General features: G+C 38.3%; 1 protein-coding gene across 1 annotated transcript in view; it reads right to left on the minus strand.

The window, feature by feature from the left end:
- The window catches only part of LOC124857125 (guanine nucleotide-binding protein G(s) subunit alpha-like), a 37,678-nt gene extending 22,997 nt beyond the window's left edge, over positions 1–14,681 (minus strand). Inside the window, exons 1-5 of the mRNA XM_047348248.1 lie at positions 13,144–14,681; positions 11,357–11,429; positions 7,515–7,569; positions 7,293–7,412; positions 1,020–1,117 (exon numbers count right to left, since the gene is read on the minus strand). Of these exons, the coding sequence (XP_047204204.1) occupies positions 1,020–1,117; positions 7,293–7,412; positions 7,515–7,569; positions 11,357–11,429; positions 13,144–13,282 (485 nt within the window). The 5' untranslated portion in view covers positions 13,283–14,681. The remainder of the gene's footprint in view (positions 1–1,019; positions 1,118–7,292; positions 7,413–7,514; positions 7,570–11,356; positions 11,430–13,143) is intronic.
- Between the last annotated feature and the right edge of the window lie 2,103 nt (positions 14,682–16,784).

The following is a 16,784-nucleotide window of genomic DNA, read 5'->3' on the forward strand; positions in this document are numbered from 1 at the left end:
GCTGTTCTGTGAAGCCGAGCATTAACATCTTGGAGGATGAAGCTCAGACCCAAACAGTGGAGATAAGGGGATTGAAAATAGTTGCTAAAGCTCCGCCCAATATTTCTCTGCACTGATCTTGCCTTCAGTTATGACAAGCCTCAACCCAGAGAGATGAGGCCTCACACCATCACACTGCCACCACCAAAAGCTGTTTGACATTGGCTGAGAGGATTTTTCCATCATGACACGTAAAATGTGTGTCCTCTGGCGCAGGAAAGGGGACATAAACAAGTTATTCAACAGCATACAGTGGGGAGAACAAGTATTTGATACACTGCCGATTTTGCATTGGTTTTCCCAATAAGCATGTAGAAGTCTTTAATTTTTATCATAGGTACTCTTCAACTGTGAGTGATAGAATCTCAAATTTAAATCCAGAAAATCACATAATGTGATTTTTTGGATTTTTGTTTTAGATTCTGCAAAATCAGCAGTGTACCAAATACTTGTTCTCCCCACTGTTTTATCGTTGTTACAACGCAGAAAAAAATGCAACAAATTTCTTTACTTTTGACGATCTACTGGGTATAGATAGTAGATCGACTCTGAAATCATATTGGAGGTAAGGATCTTTTTACATTTCTATTTACATGTAATGATTTACTATATATTTATTTTTGTGTATTCTCTACTGAATGGAGATTTGGTATCAGTATCAGAGACATGTACAATAAACTAATGAAAAGTTTTATCTGACACTTTCTGACATGAAATAAAATAAACCCAATTTTGATAAACACGTCTAATCTCCCTTTTCCAAAATACACTTTGTGTCACCTCACCAACCACCGCACATCACAATTTACATCTAAATGGATGGAAATGGTCAACAAAATGGACAATAAATGATGGGGACATATTTCAGCTGAGACCAGTGCCCATGTATCCTTGAAGGTGTACATGTGTGCATCACAAGTAGCAAAGGTATGCACAAGGAGGGAGAAAAACCCCCACAAAATACAGTAAAAATTACTTACTACTGGGCGCAATCGATGAGCTGATATTCGTTGGATCTTTCCCAGCATGCCCGCACACCTTCATCATGCCAGAGCGTCTTTGTGTGGTTATAAAACTCCTGAAAGGACAAAGATGGGTCTAAATCAGCATCAAGAGAAGAATTTTGACTTGGCAACAGAAATGTACAGAATTAAAGTAGGAAAAACTACGATAATCTACGAGGGCAATAGTCAACAAGATATACTCCCTAGTTAAGTTTGGAGTTTAAGGTCGGCTCGGAGAGGAGCAGCAGATGAGCGGCTCTGGCAGTGGCAGGAAACAGAACGGTTCACTGGGTTCATGAAGAAACGGGGAGCTTTGTACCGACAAAAGGCTTGGCTGTCACTACAGAGGCCTATCTCTACAATCTGCTGTTGGTGAGTCAAGCAAAAATAAGCCATACTCTGCTAAGCAACCAAGTATAAACAGTAACTAATAATAAAATTGAAATAAGTTACAAAAAAATTACACTTGACAAACAAATTAAGACCTCAACTAGAAAATTGTCTTATTTATATATTTGTTCTAAACAAAGATGTGTGATAAAACTGGGCAATAAGCCATAGAAGCAATGGGAAAAAAGAACAGAGAGCTGATCTGTACTCTGACATATGACTTTCTAATGGGCTCAACATACAACTGAAAACAGATATTTACATACATTGTATACAAAGACCCCATCATTCCTTTCTCACTGTCTGACATTAAAGTTGAGTAAACTTTCTCTGTTTTAAACAGGTCAAGCAGTGAATTGTGGACTTCGTTTAGTCTGCTTCATCCTTAAGAGCAATTTCCAGATGCCTGAAGGTGCCACGATCATCAGCTTAAAGTTAAATCCAAGCATCAACACCTCCGAAATGTCCCACCATCATATTGTTCAGGAAGGAGAAAGATTGTGTGTCCCAGAGATGAAAGGGGTTTGGAGTGAAATGTGTGGATCGACCCCAGAATAAAAGTGAAAGACCACGTGAAGATCCTGGTTGAGCCTGGTGAAAGTGTGTCACTATCCACAGTAAAACAAGTCCTGTACCCACATAGGCTGAAAGGTCAGTTAGAGAGGAATAGGCCATTGCCCAGAAAGCAAGAAGAAAGTCAGATTACAGTTTGTAAATGGACTCTGGGGCAAAGCCCTTAATTTCTGGAGAGACGTCCTGTAACCTAATGAAACTAAAAGGAAAAAGGGGGAAGCTTGGAAGCCTGTAAATCCTCATCCTAGCTGTGGTGGAAAAGAGTACAGTTAAAAGGCAATTTTACCAAATACTAAGGAAATGCATGTAAACGTCTGAATTTGAAGTAATTAAAAAAGAATATATCAAAATTTTGTTTCTTATTATTCTGGCTTTTAGCAAATGGAAATAATTTAGGAATCCTAACTGAGCTAAAGCAGGGAAGGTTTAGTTTGATTTATTGCCAGAAGGTGACAAATAATAGCTATGTGTAAATATCTGGTTATAGCTGTAGATATTAATGCATTATTGGTTGGCTTTATAACAGCAGTTATCTGAATTAGCAGAATCTGACATTATTAGAAGATATTATCTTCTTTAAAGATAAAAAGAAACCAGGGGCGTTGTGTGGTGTAGCAGCAGAGCGGCCACCCCATATATAAAGACTATTAGTCGTTGACACAGCTGTCCTGGGTTCGATTCCCGAACATGAGACCCTAGCTGTATGTTTTGATGATAGTTGGCTGTAAGGAAATGTACTGGTCAAACAAAGACATCAACTGCACATTTCAACCTTTCTGTGATGGCCCGAATGCATGAACATTTATTCTCAGGCGTTATATTTTTTTCACTGCTTTACTGAGTTAAGTCCAGCTGTTTGAATAGTGGCATAGTTTGGCCACAGCTGAAAAATCACAGCGCATCTTTTTAATTGCTTCCTAATGGGAATAATATTTAATTAGCATTAGCATAGTTGCATTCTGTACCATGCATCATCTTTGCTGCACGGTACATAGCATTCACCCTTATATGAAGTTTACATCTACATGTGTCTAGGCAGGCAAGGATGCACATATACATACAGTAGGTTTTCAGCTCTATCTGCTATTCATGTTTCGTTTTTAATTATTGTACTCACAGCAATCAGAAAAAAAAATTATTTTATTGTCTTTGAGTATGAAAAAAGTGAAAGAGCGTTAACTCAGATTTAGCAGTCGCTTGATGGTGGGCAGCTGCCTGGTTGGCTCTGAATCAGTCAAAGATAAGAAACTTGTTAAAACCAATTGAAGTGCTCTTGGTCAATTCAAAATATTAATTAACCTCAAACTTCAATACTTTCAGAAGGTAAAAGTAATATAATGCAATTAAATGAAATTGTTTCCATCTCTCTTTTTTATTTTTAACCTGTTAAAGTGAGAATAATAAACAACTCAACATTTAACAATAAACATTTAAAAAACAAAACAAAACAAAAAAACAGTGGAATTAGCAACACTGCTTTAAAACAACAGTCACCAGCCTTCCATTCATGGAGTCTGTGAGTTGAAGATCAGCTTTTTCTCTATCAGCAACCACTGTTAACCTTCACCATAAATCTCCCATTTAAGAAGGGTCCACAAGTTCTCAAAAGAGTTTAGCTCAAAGGCCTTTACTAGCTAGTCATGCTGTGGCGTACTTCGAAGCATGTGATGGAGCATCAAAATCATGGTCTTCCTAAAAGATGCAGACTTTTTCTCCACCACTGCTTGAAGAAAATGCCTTCTACACACTGACAGTAGGTCTGGGAGTTGACTGAGCCCATATTCAACTGGAAAAGGTCCAGCTAGCCCATCTTTAATAATGCCAGCCCATACCAGTAACCCACCTCCACCTTGTTGCTGTCATAGTTTAAATGGAGCTCTGTGCCTGTGTCTGATCCAGCCATGGACCCATTCATCTGGTCCGTCAAGAGTCATGCTTAACCCAAGCAGCCCATAAAACCTTTTGAAAAATTGGTTTTCAGATATTTCTTGGTACAGTATTGACATTTGAAGTTGTGTCATTTGTAGTGTTTTTCCAGTTTCAACCTTCTTTTGCTTGGCCACTTCTCTGTTCACTGAATACCTTGTACTTCTGGACTCCCCAGATATACAGTTTTGGAAACTGACAACACTGGAGGAGAATGGGCTCCTGGTAACTTCACGTTCGATTCTTCTCAAATCTTTGGAAGTTAATTTGCACATTTCTTGACACGTTGACTATTTGCGACAAAATGTTTGATGATGCTGTGACCACGCTAAAAAATCTGGGCAATTTCAGGATGTTACATCCTTCTGAAAGATTTTTCAATTTTTGAATTTCAGTGAAATTCAGAGTCAGTGAAATTTCTTTTTGGCCCAATTTGCCCAAAGAATAGAAAGAACCTAAAAATCACATTTCTACAAATTGAAGTTGGAATATATGCATAAAAATTATGATATGGTCAAAATGCTCACTTGCCTAATACTTGTGCACACAGTGTATATGCTTGCAACATCAGTAGCTTTAATTGTAGTAAAGTAACATGATATCTCTAGTAGATGGCCTACATTAGAGTGATCGTGACCCATTCCCACACAAATGATGTTTCAGATGCTGCAGTATCAGTTTTTCTAAGCAGCAACAGATTTTTTGTACAAACATGAGTTTTTACAGGATACCCATACATTTCTAAGCATATTTTTGACTGGACACAGACAACCGTAGTTTTCACTAAACTCATATCTTGCTACTGCTGCGATGTTTTTTGTAAAATTAGGAACAGTTTGCTGAAGAGCTAGGATAATTCTAGCATGTTTAAGCTCAGTTTCAATATGAGCTATTGATAATTTAGTGAAGTTCTAACATTTCATAAAATTGGCGCTATGCTTTGACCGTCATAAAATTTAATGACAGATGTTTCAGTTGCCCTCTACATAGTTCTCCCTTAAATCAAAAGGTGACTGATAGGATAGCAGGTCACAATACCCAGCAGTGAAAACTTGCTTGAACTCTGAACATGATTGTAAAGGGTAAAAATACTTAGTTTGAAGAAAAACACAGATTCATAAACTCTAGTTTTACAAGCCGTGCATGTAAAATAAAAAAGGTCATGATTTTTAAAATCCTTACAAATTGTGGTCACACATCTCACTGGGGCTGCAATGAACATAAAATCACTGGACTAGAACAGTTAAAACAAATAATGGGAATTGAGTTTTCTTAGAGACTCCGATACAAGCGTTTAAAAATGCCAAGAACAGGAGCCCAGCCCAATAATTGGGAACAGATTGTGACATCTGTACTTTTTATTCCCTAAAAAAAAAAATCCTATTCTTCTGGACACTTAGCTTCCTTTATCTCTTTCAAGAATACGCGTTTTCCAAACAGCCCTCTATATTTCCTATAACCAACTAAAAGTTTTCAGACTTTGTTGCTGTACAAAATGTAAAATGTCATACAGTTCTGACTGTACACACTCATCCAAGACCAGTCAATGTTGTTTCTCTTCCTGATAACCTCCAGAAGTGACTGTGTTATTTTGTATCGAGGCAAGGATCTAGAGTCAAGATGGACAAATGAGTAACAATCAGTAGAAAATGATGACAAGACCTCAGAAACTATCCTCCGACTGAGTTTATAAATGCATGGCAAGTGTCGTTGAAATCAAATGAAATTCTTGTGGATAAGGACCTTAACTATCAATGTTATTGATGAGACCTAAAGTTTCCAAGGAAAGTTGAAGGACTACAAATATGCAGAACAGCCACAGTGCTTCAGGCCTTCCTCTCTCCCTCGCCTGCTGAAAGCAGAACCAACCAGTTCAACTGGTTTCCAGATGCCCTGAGGCCAGGCAAGAAGGAGCGGGAAGAGGATTAGACAGATGAGAAGGAGGTGGAGGAGCTGAGAGTTCTGATTCATTCTCTGCCCTCAACAACCACAAAATCATTATGATCCAGCCACAGATTTTCTGACAGTAATCCAACAAAACTAGCAGAATAACCACCATCTTCATACGATGGTCATTGCTATAATGATTAAAAAATACTAAGTGCTCGTCCTCCTTCCAGTCATCACCCTGGAGGTCCACAGCAAAGGTCTGCTGACCGACTGACAAACGGCAGAGGGTTGAGTCAGCCTGAGACAGGTAAACATAATAAATTTGCTATGACGTAACAGAGGCAATATCAGGAAAATTCCTTTTGCTTAATATGAATATGTGGCCCAACAGTGGGACCTGCAAGGACTGTATGTCATGGCAGCAGAAGCTGAGTGCTCCCCAGGTGGAGTCCCTCAGCGTTCCTGTGTTTCTGTAAACTGCGTCCCTCTGGACATATTTAAGTTTATCAGGGATAATCAGCGGCTCGGATCTCTCAGCTGAGAGGCTCATTCAGTTGAAAGTCTCCCATGTGGAAGCACACCTGCTAATTACTGCAGTGCCATCAAAAAACAAAAGGTGTGAGATGCTTTACACACCTGCTAACCAGAACATCTACAAGATTATAACTGCAAAGTTAAATTTGACCAGGCTGTTCAGGTCCAAGAACACTGTGCATGTAAGGAGATTTAACCAAACTTGCACCCTAGAATTGGACGGCATCTATAGTTATAAAAAATATGCTTTAAAATATGGTGTTACTGTACAGAAAGACTAAAGGATCTCAGACTCTTACCAGTCAGCTCTGCCTCTGCTCTTTTTTCCATTGTGTGTCACATGCTGGCAGCACAATTTCAATGGTCACACAATGCTCTGCTGCTTCCCCCTTCTCTTGAGCCTCTAATGACTTCCCCCACTATCATGACAGGTTGTAAGAGTAAAAAAGCAGATCCATGTTGATTTAAAAGGTTTGGTTTAGGTAATTTACAAACATCATTTCATTAGACGCTATGTAATTAACAAGCTAATGCTAAAATGCATTTGGTAACGGATGGAAGAAGTTGTGCCATCAACGAGGCAGAGTTGCAGTTTATTACTTGAAATGCGTGGCCATGCTGCCCACCTCCATCTCCTAAACTCCTGTAGGAGTAGCTATGGAAAAACATATCCCAATAAAAAGCATCTATGGCTTTATAACAAATAAATTGTTACATTGGGTAGGGTTGGTGTGGAGAGCTGCTTCCCCTTAACAACTGAAAATATCAGTTGAAAACCGCCATTTTGGGTTTTCACAGGTTATCTATGATTAAAGTGTGTTTTTTAAAAGAAATGAGAACAAAGTTAGACGATGCAACATTTTTTTTAATCTGGTACCCCTATAAAGGCTGCCAGTGAAAAGAGGGCTTATTTAGAATGTTTACTGTGCAACTTACTGAAGGAAACTCAAAGTCCTTCTGGTTTACCAGGCTCAGGACGTAATTGACCCGGAACTGGTTTGCAGGACACGCCAACTGGCACGGAGGCGTGAGTGTGTTCATGGCAGCCACGATCGTCTGGGTGGAGAGAGCAGATAAAAAGCAGCGAATCAGAGCTGCTTTACATGGTGAGACAACAAACACATCACAGGCAAATCGCACACTGCAAGAATCATTTACCTCTATAGCTTCTTTTATGTTGTTTTTAATATCATGAATCTTCTGTTTTTTCTCCCTGTGAAGAACAAAGAACATATTTGTGCATTTAGTTATGTTTCTATAAAAGTATCACACGTGTTTCCTTTTGGGATTAATGCAGCATATTTGAAATTAAAATTGAAATAAGGAACTCAGAAGGTCAGCAGTCAATTACAGGAATTAGACATTTTTATTACATGGTAATAAAACTTAATCACCTTAAAAATATCCAAATATGGAAATTAAAGCAATACACAATCTTATTTCTGTTCTACAAAAGAAGCAGATTAAAAGGAAAAATTGTCCAAACAGTAAAATGATGTTTTGTTTTTGGCATCAGTGGCAGTGAGGTTCAATGTGAATGTGGTGCATAATACGAAGTTCTCCTGGATCTCTTCACCATCCTGGCGGTAAATTATACCTGACATCAGTGTCATGGCTGCCCCAGACGCACAGACACTTATTTTGCTGAGCAAGAGCAACCCCTGAATTTTCTGTTTGCTGACACGAAATGAGAACAGCAGAATTTGGCCTTAATGTTGACAACCAAATGCCTATCTCCAGCAGTCCCCCGCGACCCACTATGGAATAAGCGGTAGAAAATGACTGACTGACTGACACAAAAACAAGCAGAGTCCGGGTGGGGTGGGGGGTGGGGGGGTTGTATTAGTGAAGAATATTAATACATCTTTTAAAAGGCAGGTTTTACCCACTTTTAAAACGATAAGTGCAAAGTGGAACCTAAGGTGTTAGTTGCATATTTTGATACAGAAACTGTGATTTTATGAGCTGTATAAATGCAACAACAATGGTCTAGCATCATGCAGGGCTGCATGTTATGAGTTCATTCTGAGATCCCACCATGTACAAATTGTCCAAACAGTTTTTAAAACGTATTTTACATTATTCTTTTTAGTTCAAACTACCGGTAGTTCAAAAAGGCAGGTGGCGATGAATAAAGCCAGTGTTTTCTTCAAGGTTTCACTGCATTAAAGCAAGACATTTCAGCTCAAAGGGAATTTGCCCAAACTTGCGATTGACTCCGGCATGATCTCCCCAGATAAGAAAACTCAAATTCTCCTTTGTTTTTTCCATTAGTAACAACACAAAACTAGCAAACAACATAAAGTATGGCACCCAGCAATAACATTTGTACATTTTAAGAGTCTCAAAGGACAGTTAAAATAAATATGTAATTACTGGGTTAACATTTGGTGTGTTAGCTAACAACACACAACCACAAACAGCTGCATGATGCAAATGTCCCACTGTCCCACTTCATGTTCATTTTTGAGACTAAACCATTATGATGAAGAATGAGAGCTAATTGTTGCATCCAGGGTCAGGCAGATATTTAAAGAAAAATTTATATTTAAGTAACTATAAATAAATCTGACTGTGAACTTATGTTGGAAACGGATCAATGAGAAATACTCTCACCTAATCATAAATTACAGGGTTTTGGGAATTTTGGAATCTGAAAAACTTTCAAAAACAATTTTTTATGCAAACAAATCTAGTGAAATAATGCATATTTTGCCAAACTTAAAATTTGCAGGATGTATTGATAAAGCTATCAAATCAATTTTCTTCATCTTCTTAACATCGTCTGTACAAATGCAGAAAAAAAACAAGTTATCTCATTTTAAGTTTCCAAATTACAACTGAATGACTAATTAATTCAAAATGTGATGTTTAAATGAAACTACTCATAAATCGTTTTTGAAATAAATTTAAGGTTTTGTTTATTAGATTACCTGTTTGTTCTCACATGCATAGACTTAGGCATATGTTTATCTTAACATTTTAAGTTTATTTGATGTAAAAAGGCCTTCAATAAGGCCGTCTATATCATTTTTTGAGGTTGCATATTTGTATCGTCGGAACGTGTTTGTCTAATGAAAGTCTGTCAACGCTGCATATAACGTTCTGTGACAGAGTTTAGTTTTTCGCTTTTCTTGGTAAATCATCCCACACAGTAAGCATGAAAGGTTTCCGTTTCCTTCTGCTATATTGTTTTCATTGCACCACAGCCTTTCTCTTTTATGTTGAGAGCTCTTACTTATGTGCTCCCCGATAATTCTTTCTAACTTTATATTACACCACTAAAACAGTGTGGAGAAGTTTTAACGTCTTAGATTATATGACAAAATTCCTTGCCTTATTTTTGATTGTTTTTGTTGTGCCTTTGATTATTTTTACAAATACTGAGTATATCCTCTATGACAAAGACACATTCCTAACACATAAAACCTAAAAATAATAAAACTAACGTCTGTATTTGAAGCAGACCCTAATAAGCACCGCCCCCAACTCACCCCCAGAACAAAAGTATGAAATTAGCACTAAAATTAACCCAACTTGGGGGGCTACTGCTTTCATTGCACCAGGGTGTCTGGCTCCAGCCTGACCTGAAAACAACCACATGATGCTGCTCACAGCGCTCCAAAAAAACTCTTTCTAGGAAACGGATCAAGCTTCGAGAATTAAAAATAAATTTTACTTTGGTCTCCGTCGCATCAAACAGGGAGCGAATTTTAGGAAACTCCCAAGACGAGGCTGGCTGGCCAGCACCCTGAGGGGAGACGCTTCTACGAAAACATGATACAGAGTAAATAAAGGTTTTAACCATAATTAAAGCTGATCATATCAGACATACCGGAAACCTGAAAAATGTAATTAAGGGGTTTTCAATCCAACTTCTTTGTAAATAAAAAAAAACAAAACAAAAAATATATTCACAGAGCGTCCGTACTTCTTTTTAAGAGTTTTAATTTCATTTTAACTATTTCATTTTAACTCCGACTGCACTGTTCAATTGTTAGGATTAATTGCAATGTATGTACCTGACTGTTGTGAAGTGCCTTGAGACAACATGTGTTGTGAATTGGCGCTGTGTAAATAAAACTGAATTGAATTGAAATTTCATTTTCTAACCCTCTCTACTGCGCATGGCCATGAATTATTCACATTAAACGTATCGTACTGTGCGTGTCCATTTAAAACGGAGTTTAACCTATTTTAAAACAAGGACTAAATTATTACAGAGTTTTAAACATTTTAAGCTGTTAACATGCTAAAATACAGTTAGCACAGCTTTTGTTACTAAAACAGTCTCAGTGTGTATTCCCTGCAGTTAGTAGATCAAACCCATCACGTTTCAGATAGAGATTTACATTTAAAAAAGAATAAAACAAAGCAACGTTGCTGTCGTACATTCAGCCTTCCTGTTATCTGCTGAAAGCATAATTCACTCACAGCCTGTAATACTTACAGACATGTCCCTACATGTTAGAAAATACAGATTCCTTTTCAATAGCTTAAACATTTCTCACTTCATTGTTAAACTCCTCACTGACACGGAAAGTAGCTGCCACAGAGTCTTCTTGGCTCAGTACAGGTTCCACACCAAAGATACGTTGCTACCATTACCTAGTAGCACTTTTAGCGCGTTCACTGATCAGAAAAAGAAGCTTAGCCCAAAACACATATTTGGTTTATTTTCATAAAACTGAAATCATTTTACATACCAAATAACCCATCCGAGAGGCAAAAATCAGGACATTAGCATAATAAATTTTTAAATAATAATTTATACTGTTCAATTAACAACTAATATAGGTTTAAAATATACAGAAGCTCCTGTTGGCCAAACAAAGCTCCAGGAGTTTTGTACTATTGCTTGTATTCAGCGTGATGAATGTTTCACCTCATTTTTCTTATTTCCGGATAGAAAATGAATTAATACCAAAATCTTTGACTAAATTATATCCAAAAGCCACGAGTGTCTGGTCAAAACTGGAGAGAAAAGGAGCAACACTTACTCTGCATTGAAGCCATTAACGTGCAATATTCGCATCTGCTTGACTATCGTACTTTTCCCAGATTCTCCGGCCCCTGAGAGTGAAGGCAAAACAGTGTTAGAAAGAAATAAAGTATAACTGCACAACAAAAAGACAACAACTAGCAAACAGCTCTGATGCCTTGATGGAAAATCTAACTGAAAACGAATGCTTAAGATTTCACATTTAAATGATCTGAACTTCAGGGTTTTGTTTCTCAAAGTTGACCCTTGATCCCCGTCCTTCGTCTACACAGCTGTACTGTGTGTTAGACACAAGCAAGGCCGACATGACAAAAAACTTGATACAAATACTTGATATTAAACTTCACAGCTTAATTTTTAACAAGCGCACAGTATGCCTGTAATATGTAGAAAATTTCTTAGATTATTTCTTCCTCATATTTGGGACCTCCAATAAAGCGAATCTTTCCAGCGAGAATAATTTCCCAAATTAAACTACATACAAAAAAAAACAAACTACTACAAAGAAACTACTTAAACACATTTGCTATTGTTTTTTTTTTATATATTTCATGGGACCTGAACTACATGTTAAGACCCACTGTGGTCCGACCTTGAGACATGCTACACCAGTATAAGATCAGACTCCAACCTCAACCACCTTCAACACTTCTTTAAAGCTTCCAGACAGATCTTTCTGTAAAAAATAAAAAAATCTATAAAACTCACTTAAATTAAAGTTTAACACCTATAGAATAACATGCAGTGGCCAGATTTTGGCTTGGTCTGCTATTTTGTTTTTAATTATTATTTAATAAAGTTAAAAATGTAACGTTCTAAAGACTAAACTTCCACAACGCCATTACTCTTGTGACGTCACATAGGGCTGGCTGATCAGGCGTTGCATGAAAGACATCTGGAGGAACAGAGAACTTTCAAAGTCCAATAAAGCAGTGCTTGTTATAGGAGCCTCAGCATCCAAAACAAGGTCCACTAAACAAATAATGTTTCTGAATCTCAGCATCTCACTCAGGACATCAGCCATGAATTTGGCATCAGAAATAGCTGTAGTGTGTGTCCTGGGACGCCGACATCCCTAAACTGCTATTTGCAGGTGTGATGTGTGTGTGTGCACAAATCTGGGATCAGTTTCAGATTAAAACGAGCCCGACAGGCGTTCAAGGAAAGCTACTAATCCTAATGGTAATCCTAGTTTGCACTCCGAGGTTTAACAAGATACTAGTCTTCAACGTGCAAGAAGCATCATGAGGACCAAATTTTAAAAGCCAAAAATAGCAAAGCTTTCAACAGCTGACTTATTTTTCCATTTTAAAGCACTTGATTCGATTAAGGTGAACCAAAGTGAAGGCATCCAGGACCCAAACTGTTAACACAAACACACCAGATCACAAGTGGTGTTTTGGAAGGAGAAAGAAGCGTGCGAGGACGTCTGTGAGCGGCCTCCCGGTCTCTGCGTGGTGCCCGAGCGTGCTGCCTTCACACAGATGGTGGTGTCTGTTCTCTTGTCTCTCACATGTTCAGTAATCAGGCTCCATAATGACCCCCAGAATACAGGCCAACCTGATTTTTTTTTTTTTTTCCTCCAACAGCTCTGTGTCAAAACACTAAACTGGTGGCATTGTGAGATTGTGTCACATGCATCATTTTTTTTTTTTTTTTTGATGCCTTGTAGAAGTGATCTTTAACCATTTTTCCTGCTACAGTGTAAAACAACAGCTGCTACATTTGTTAAGGCACAAAACTGTCAATTATTGATTACATATGTTATTGATAAAAATCACCTACCTAATAGAAGAAGTCGATGAGTGGCCCGGTATATCTGTTTGTCTTTTTGCAGCTGCCTCTCTATCTTTTTGTTCGCCTCCCTCTGAGCCTTCTCCTCATTTCGCTGGTCTTCAGTCTTACTATTCCCAAGACAGCCCATCTTCCCCCCCCCCCCCACCCCCAAAGGAAAAAACAAACAGAAAATCCAGTGATGGTCTCAAAGGGTGGTGTAAGGTGGGTGGATGGTTTTTAAGAAGTGACGAATCCTAAATTCCTGAACCGGACCACCAGAGGAACACCTGGCTCAAAATTGGTGACATCTATGTCCCCGCAGATGTCAGGTAGTAGACTTCACCAGGCGTTTGTTATGGATGTGGGTATTTACTGGAAAACCATCAGCAGAGAGAGATCGGAAGTGGAGCAGGCGATCCCGCTCTCTCAAACACTTGATTCCCGTGATTTTCACTGTAAATCCGCAATGAAGTCATCAACGCTGAGATGAGAGTGGATGTGGTATTTCCAGCTTTCTGGCTGCTCATGAATGAACCTCGGCTCCCCAGATTCCTTCAAGGCGTACGGATCTCTCTTTACTTAAATAGTGATATAAATATTTTTAATTTTCTCAGCAAATGTACCCTCAGGAGCCCATCGTCGGTTGATTACCCCCACTGCCATTCAATCAGACTATTTTCTTTGACCTCCCTTTTATTATGCCTCCTGGTTTAAAAATACATATGTTCGGGTTTATTAATCGATCTGATTGCAACCCAGTTTCAAACAAAACTTAGCACATCAGAGGACGAGTGGGAGAGAAAATAAAAAAATTGATATTTCCTCCTAAAATGACGGCATGTGAATCATCAGACTACACCGGGGCTTCTTCCAAACATCTCACATTTTATTTTATTCAGGAAGGTTCTCAGCAACCTTATTGATAATATGTGTCAAAAATCCAATCTTCTCTTCAGTCAATACATGTTGGTGTTTGCCTTTTTATTTTTTTTAGGAAGGTTTGACCAAAAAAAAAAAAAATAGAAAAGGAAAAAAAAGGCCCCTACTCCGTCCTTTTTCTCTCTCCGTAGCGCTAATTTGTGTTTCTCCTCACATCGGAAACCTTGTCCGGCCGACCACAAGCGGCTGTCGGCTGCTGGCTGTCCGTCTCTGCGTCCAAGTATCCGGGCGATATTGGTGGAAATCCTCCGCTGTGTCCCCCTGTTTTGGCGCAAGCAGCAGCAGCAGGAGCACAGTCCGCTGTCAACTCTCTCGGCGATTTGTATTCCCAGATTGTGGTTACATGTGCATGATACATGAACATACCGCTGTGTTTTTTTCCACTCACTTCATCCGAACGGAGACAGACAGTTGCTTTCGGCGCCGATAGCCCGCGGCCGCCCCGCTGAACCGGTCAGGTAGGTGAGAGTCGCTCCGTTCGGTGTTTCTCTGAATTATTTTTTGCCCCTTTTTTTTTTTTTTTCTCAGAGAATTGTACATTGAGATAGATAGCACTGAAGAGGTGGGGTGGGGCAAACGACTCTCACGGAACCCTGGGAATGAAGAAGCGATGTCAAGGTTCCTGTGACAACCAACTTTGGTTCCGGGTAAACATTTCATAATAAAAGCACAAATTTAACCGTAATGTTTAAGCAGGATGGGCAAGTCTTGATGTATAGTTGTATTCTGGGGACAAATGACCTTGCCACAAAACAATAAGATGTGACCCACCATATTGACAGTTGAAACTTTATATTTATAACATAACCTTTGAGGGACCTTCATTTTGTGTGTCATCTAGGTCCTTGGGACAGAAAACTTGCTCACTTAAAGATTGCCCGAGGAATATTATCGATCAACATTATTTTTAATCTTATTAATAACTTCACTTCTCTCCATAGATAATTTTTTTTTTCTTTATGAATTTATGAATTTCTAACAGCTTTAATCCAATTTTTAGAAATTATAGTCCGGTGTTATTTTTTTAAACAAACGCACAGAAAAAACATATTTTTCCCCATCCCATATATGCAAATGGAAAAGTCATTTGATGAAGGCAGCATTTTCATGCTGAGAAGTAAAATAAATCTGCTGCAGCATTGCTTTTGACAAATTTTTATTTTTTGTGCAAAGTCTTCGAAAAGTTATCAAAATATTTTTTCCATGCCAGCTAGATGGAAATTAGGTACACAGAACTTTTAAATATCATCACAAACTTGAAAAGAATTTTGAATAGATTTCAAGGCCAGGGTATATAAAAATATATCAAATCATAATGGCAGTCTATTAAAAATTCACTTTGAATAGGAGTCTGTGGCTACAAAACATGTGAAAGGCACACAGATTGCCCAATTTAGTTGACAAATTATATGATTCTGAAATTCTGGTGCATTTAGTGGCATTTAGTGTCTGTCATCGGAAGGTTGTCAAAAAACAAAAGTGCAGGGAAAAGAATTTAGAGATCTTCTAGCACAACTAAGAAGATGACATTAAACCAGGCAGTGGCGTTCTTGAATGATTACCTTGGTCAAGACTTTTGACCTCACACCCCACCCTCCAGGCAACCTTTAACTGAGCACTCAGTAAATACAAATAAATGTATGTGTACATATTTAGCATAACTCTACACATGTTGACACAGCAACCCTGCCGGATGTGGAAGTGCCCAATTGGAAAAGTCCTGTCTTCAGGAAAAAACATAATTATACGATCTGTTTTTCTTTCCCTACATTTTCATAAATATATACTGTATATATATTTGTGGCTACAAATGAGTAAAAAACACACGTGACCAATACTATAAATGTTTACTTCAGTTAAATTATGAAGAAGAAAAAAAAGAATTTCCCCAGAAATGTTTTTTGTGAAGAACAAAGAGTAGCACTTTTAATTTAATCGCCCTCAATGTATTATGACAATATATTATTATACTCTATTCTAAATCTGGACCTTTTATTCTTTTTGCCCACGGAGATGTTTGGTGCTTTTAATTTGATGGGCAAATCAGAGTGCTGCTGATTTCCGCCTTGCTGCCGCTTGACTCTGGTCTTTAAAGCAGGGTGTTTGGTTGGATCACATGATTGCCCGTAGGGTCAAGAAGCAGAGGTACCGAAGGGGAGAGGCGCCCTCTTTGAGGCTGTAATGATTATCAGCCTACCCAGCCTCCATGAATAACTCTGACAGATTATTGATTAGCTTATAAGAAATACCCCAGACACATTAAAAATATAGACTAATAGCTGTAACATTTAAATAATTGCCGCATATTAAAGTTGGTCAAAAGGAATGTTTTGAACTTGAAAATTCACACAAGACATCATGCTGCTAATATAAAGGTATAAAATATATGAACATTTAATAGTCAGTCAGTCATTTTTTACTGCTTATTCCATAGTGGGTCGCGGGGGAGCTGGTGCCTATCTCCAGCAGTCTATGGGCGAGAGGCGGGGTACACCCTGGACAGGTCGCCAGTCCATCGCAGGGCAACACACAAACAACCATGCACACACTCATTCATACACCTAAGGGCAATTTAGAGAGACCAATTAACCTAACATTTAATAGTTTCAGTTAAATAGAGATATTGCAGAAGGATAATGCCTTATACCACTTTATCACTAAAGCAAACTTAATTGCTCTCAATGCATTTGATGTTACTCAGCCCATAACAA

This window comes from Girardinichthys multiradiatus, chromosome 20, assembly GCF_021462225.1.
Source record: "Girardinichthys multiradiatus isolate DD_20200921_A chromosome 20, DD_fGirMul_XY1, whole genome shotgun sequence".
Classification (NCBI taxonomy): Eukaryota; Metazoa; Chordata; class Actinopteri; order Cyprinodontiformes; family Goodeidae; genus Girardinichthys; species Girardinichthys multiradiatus.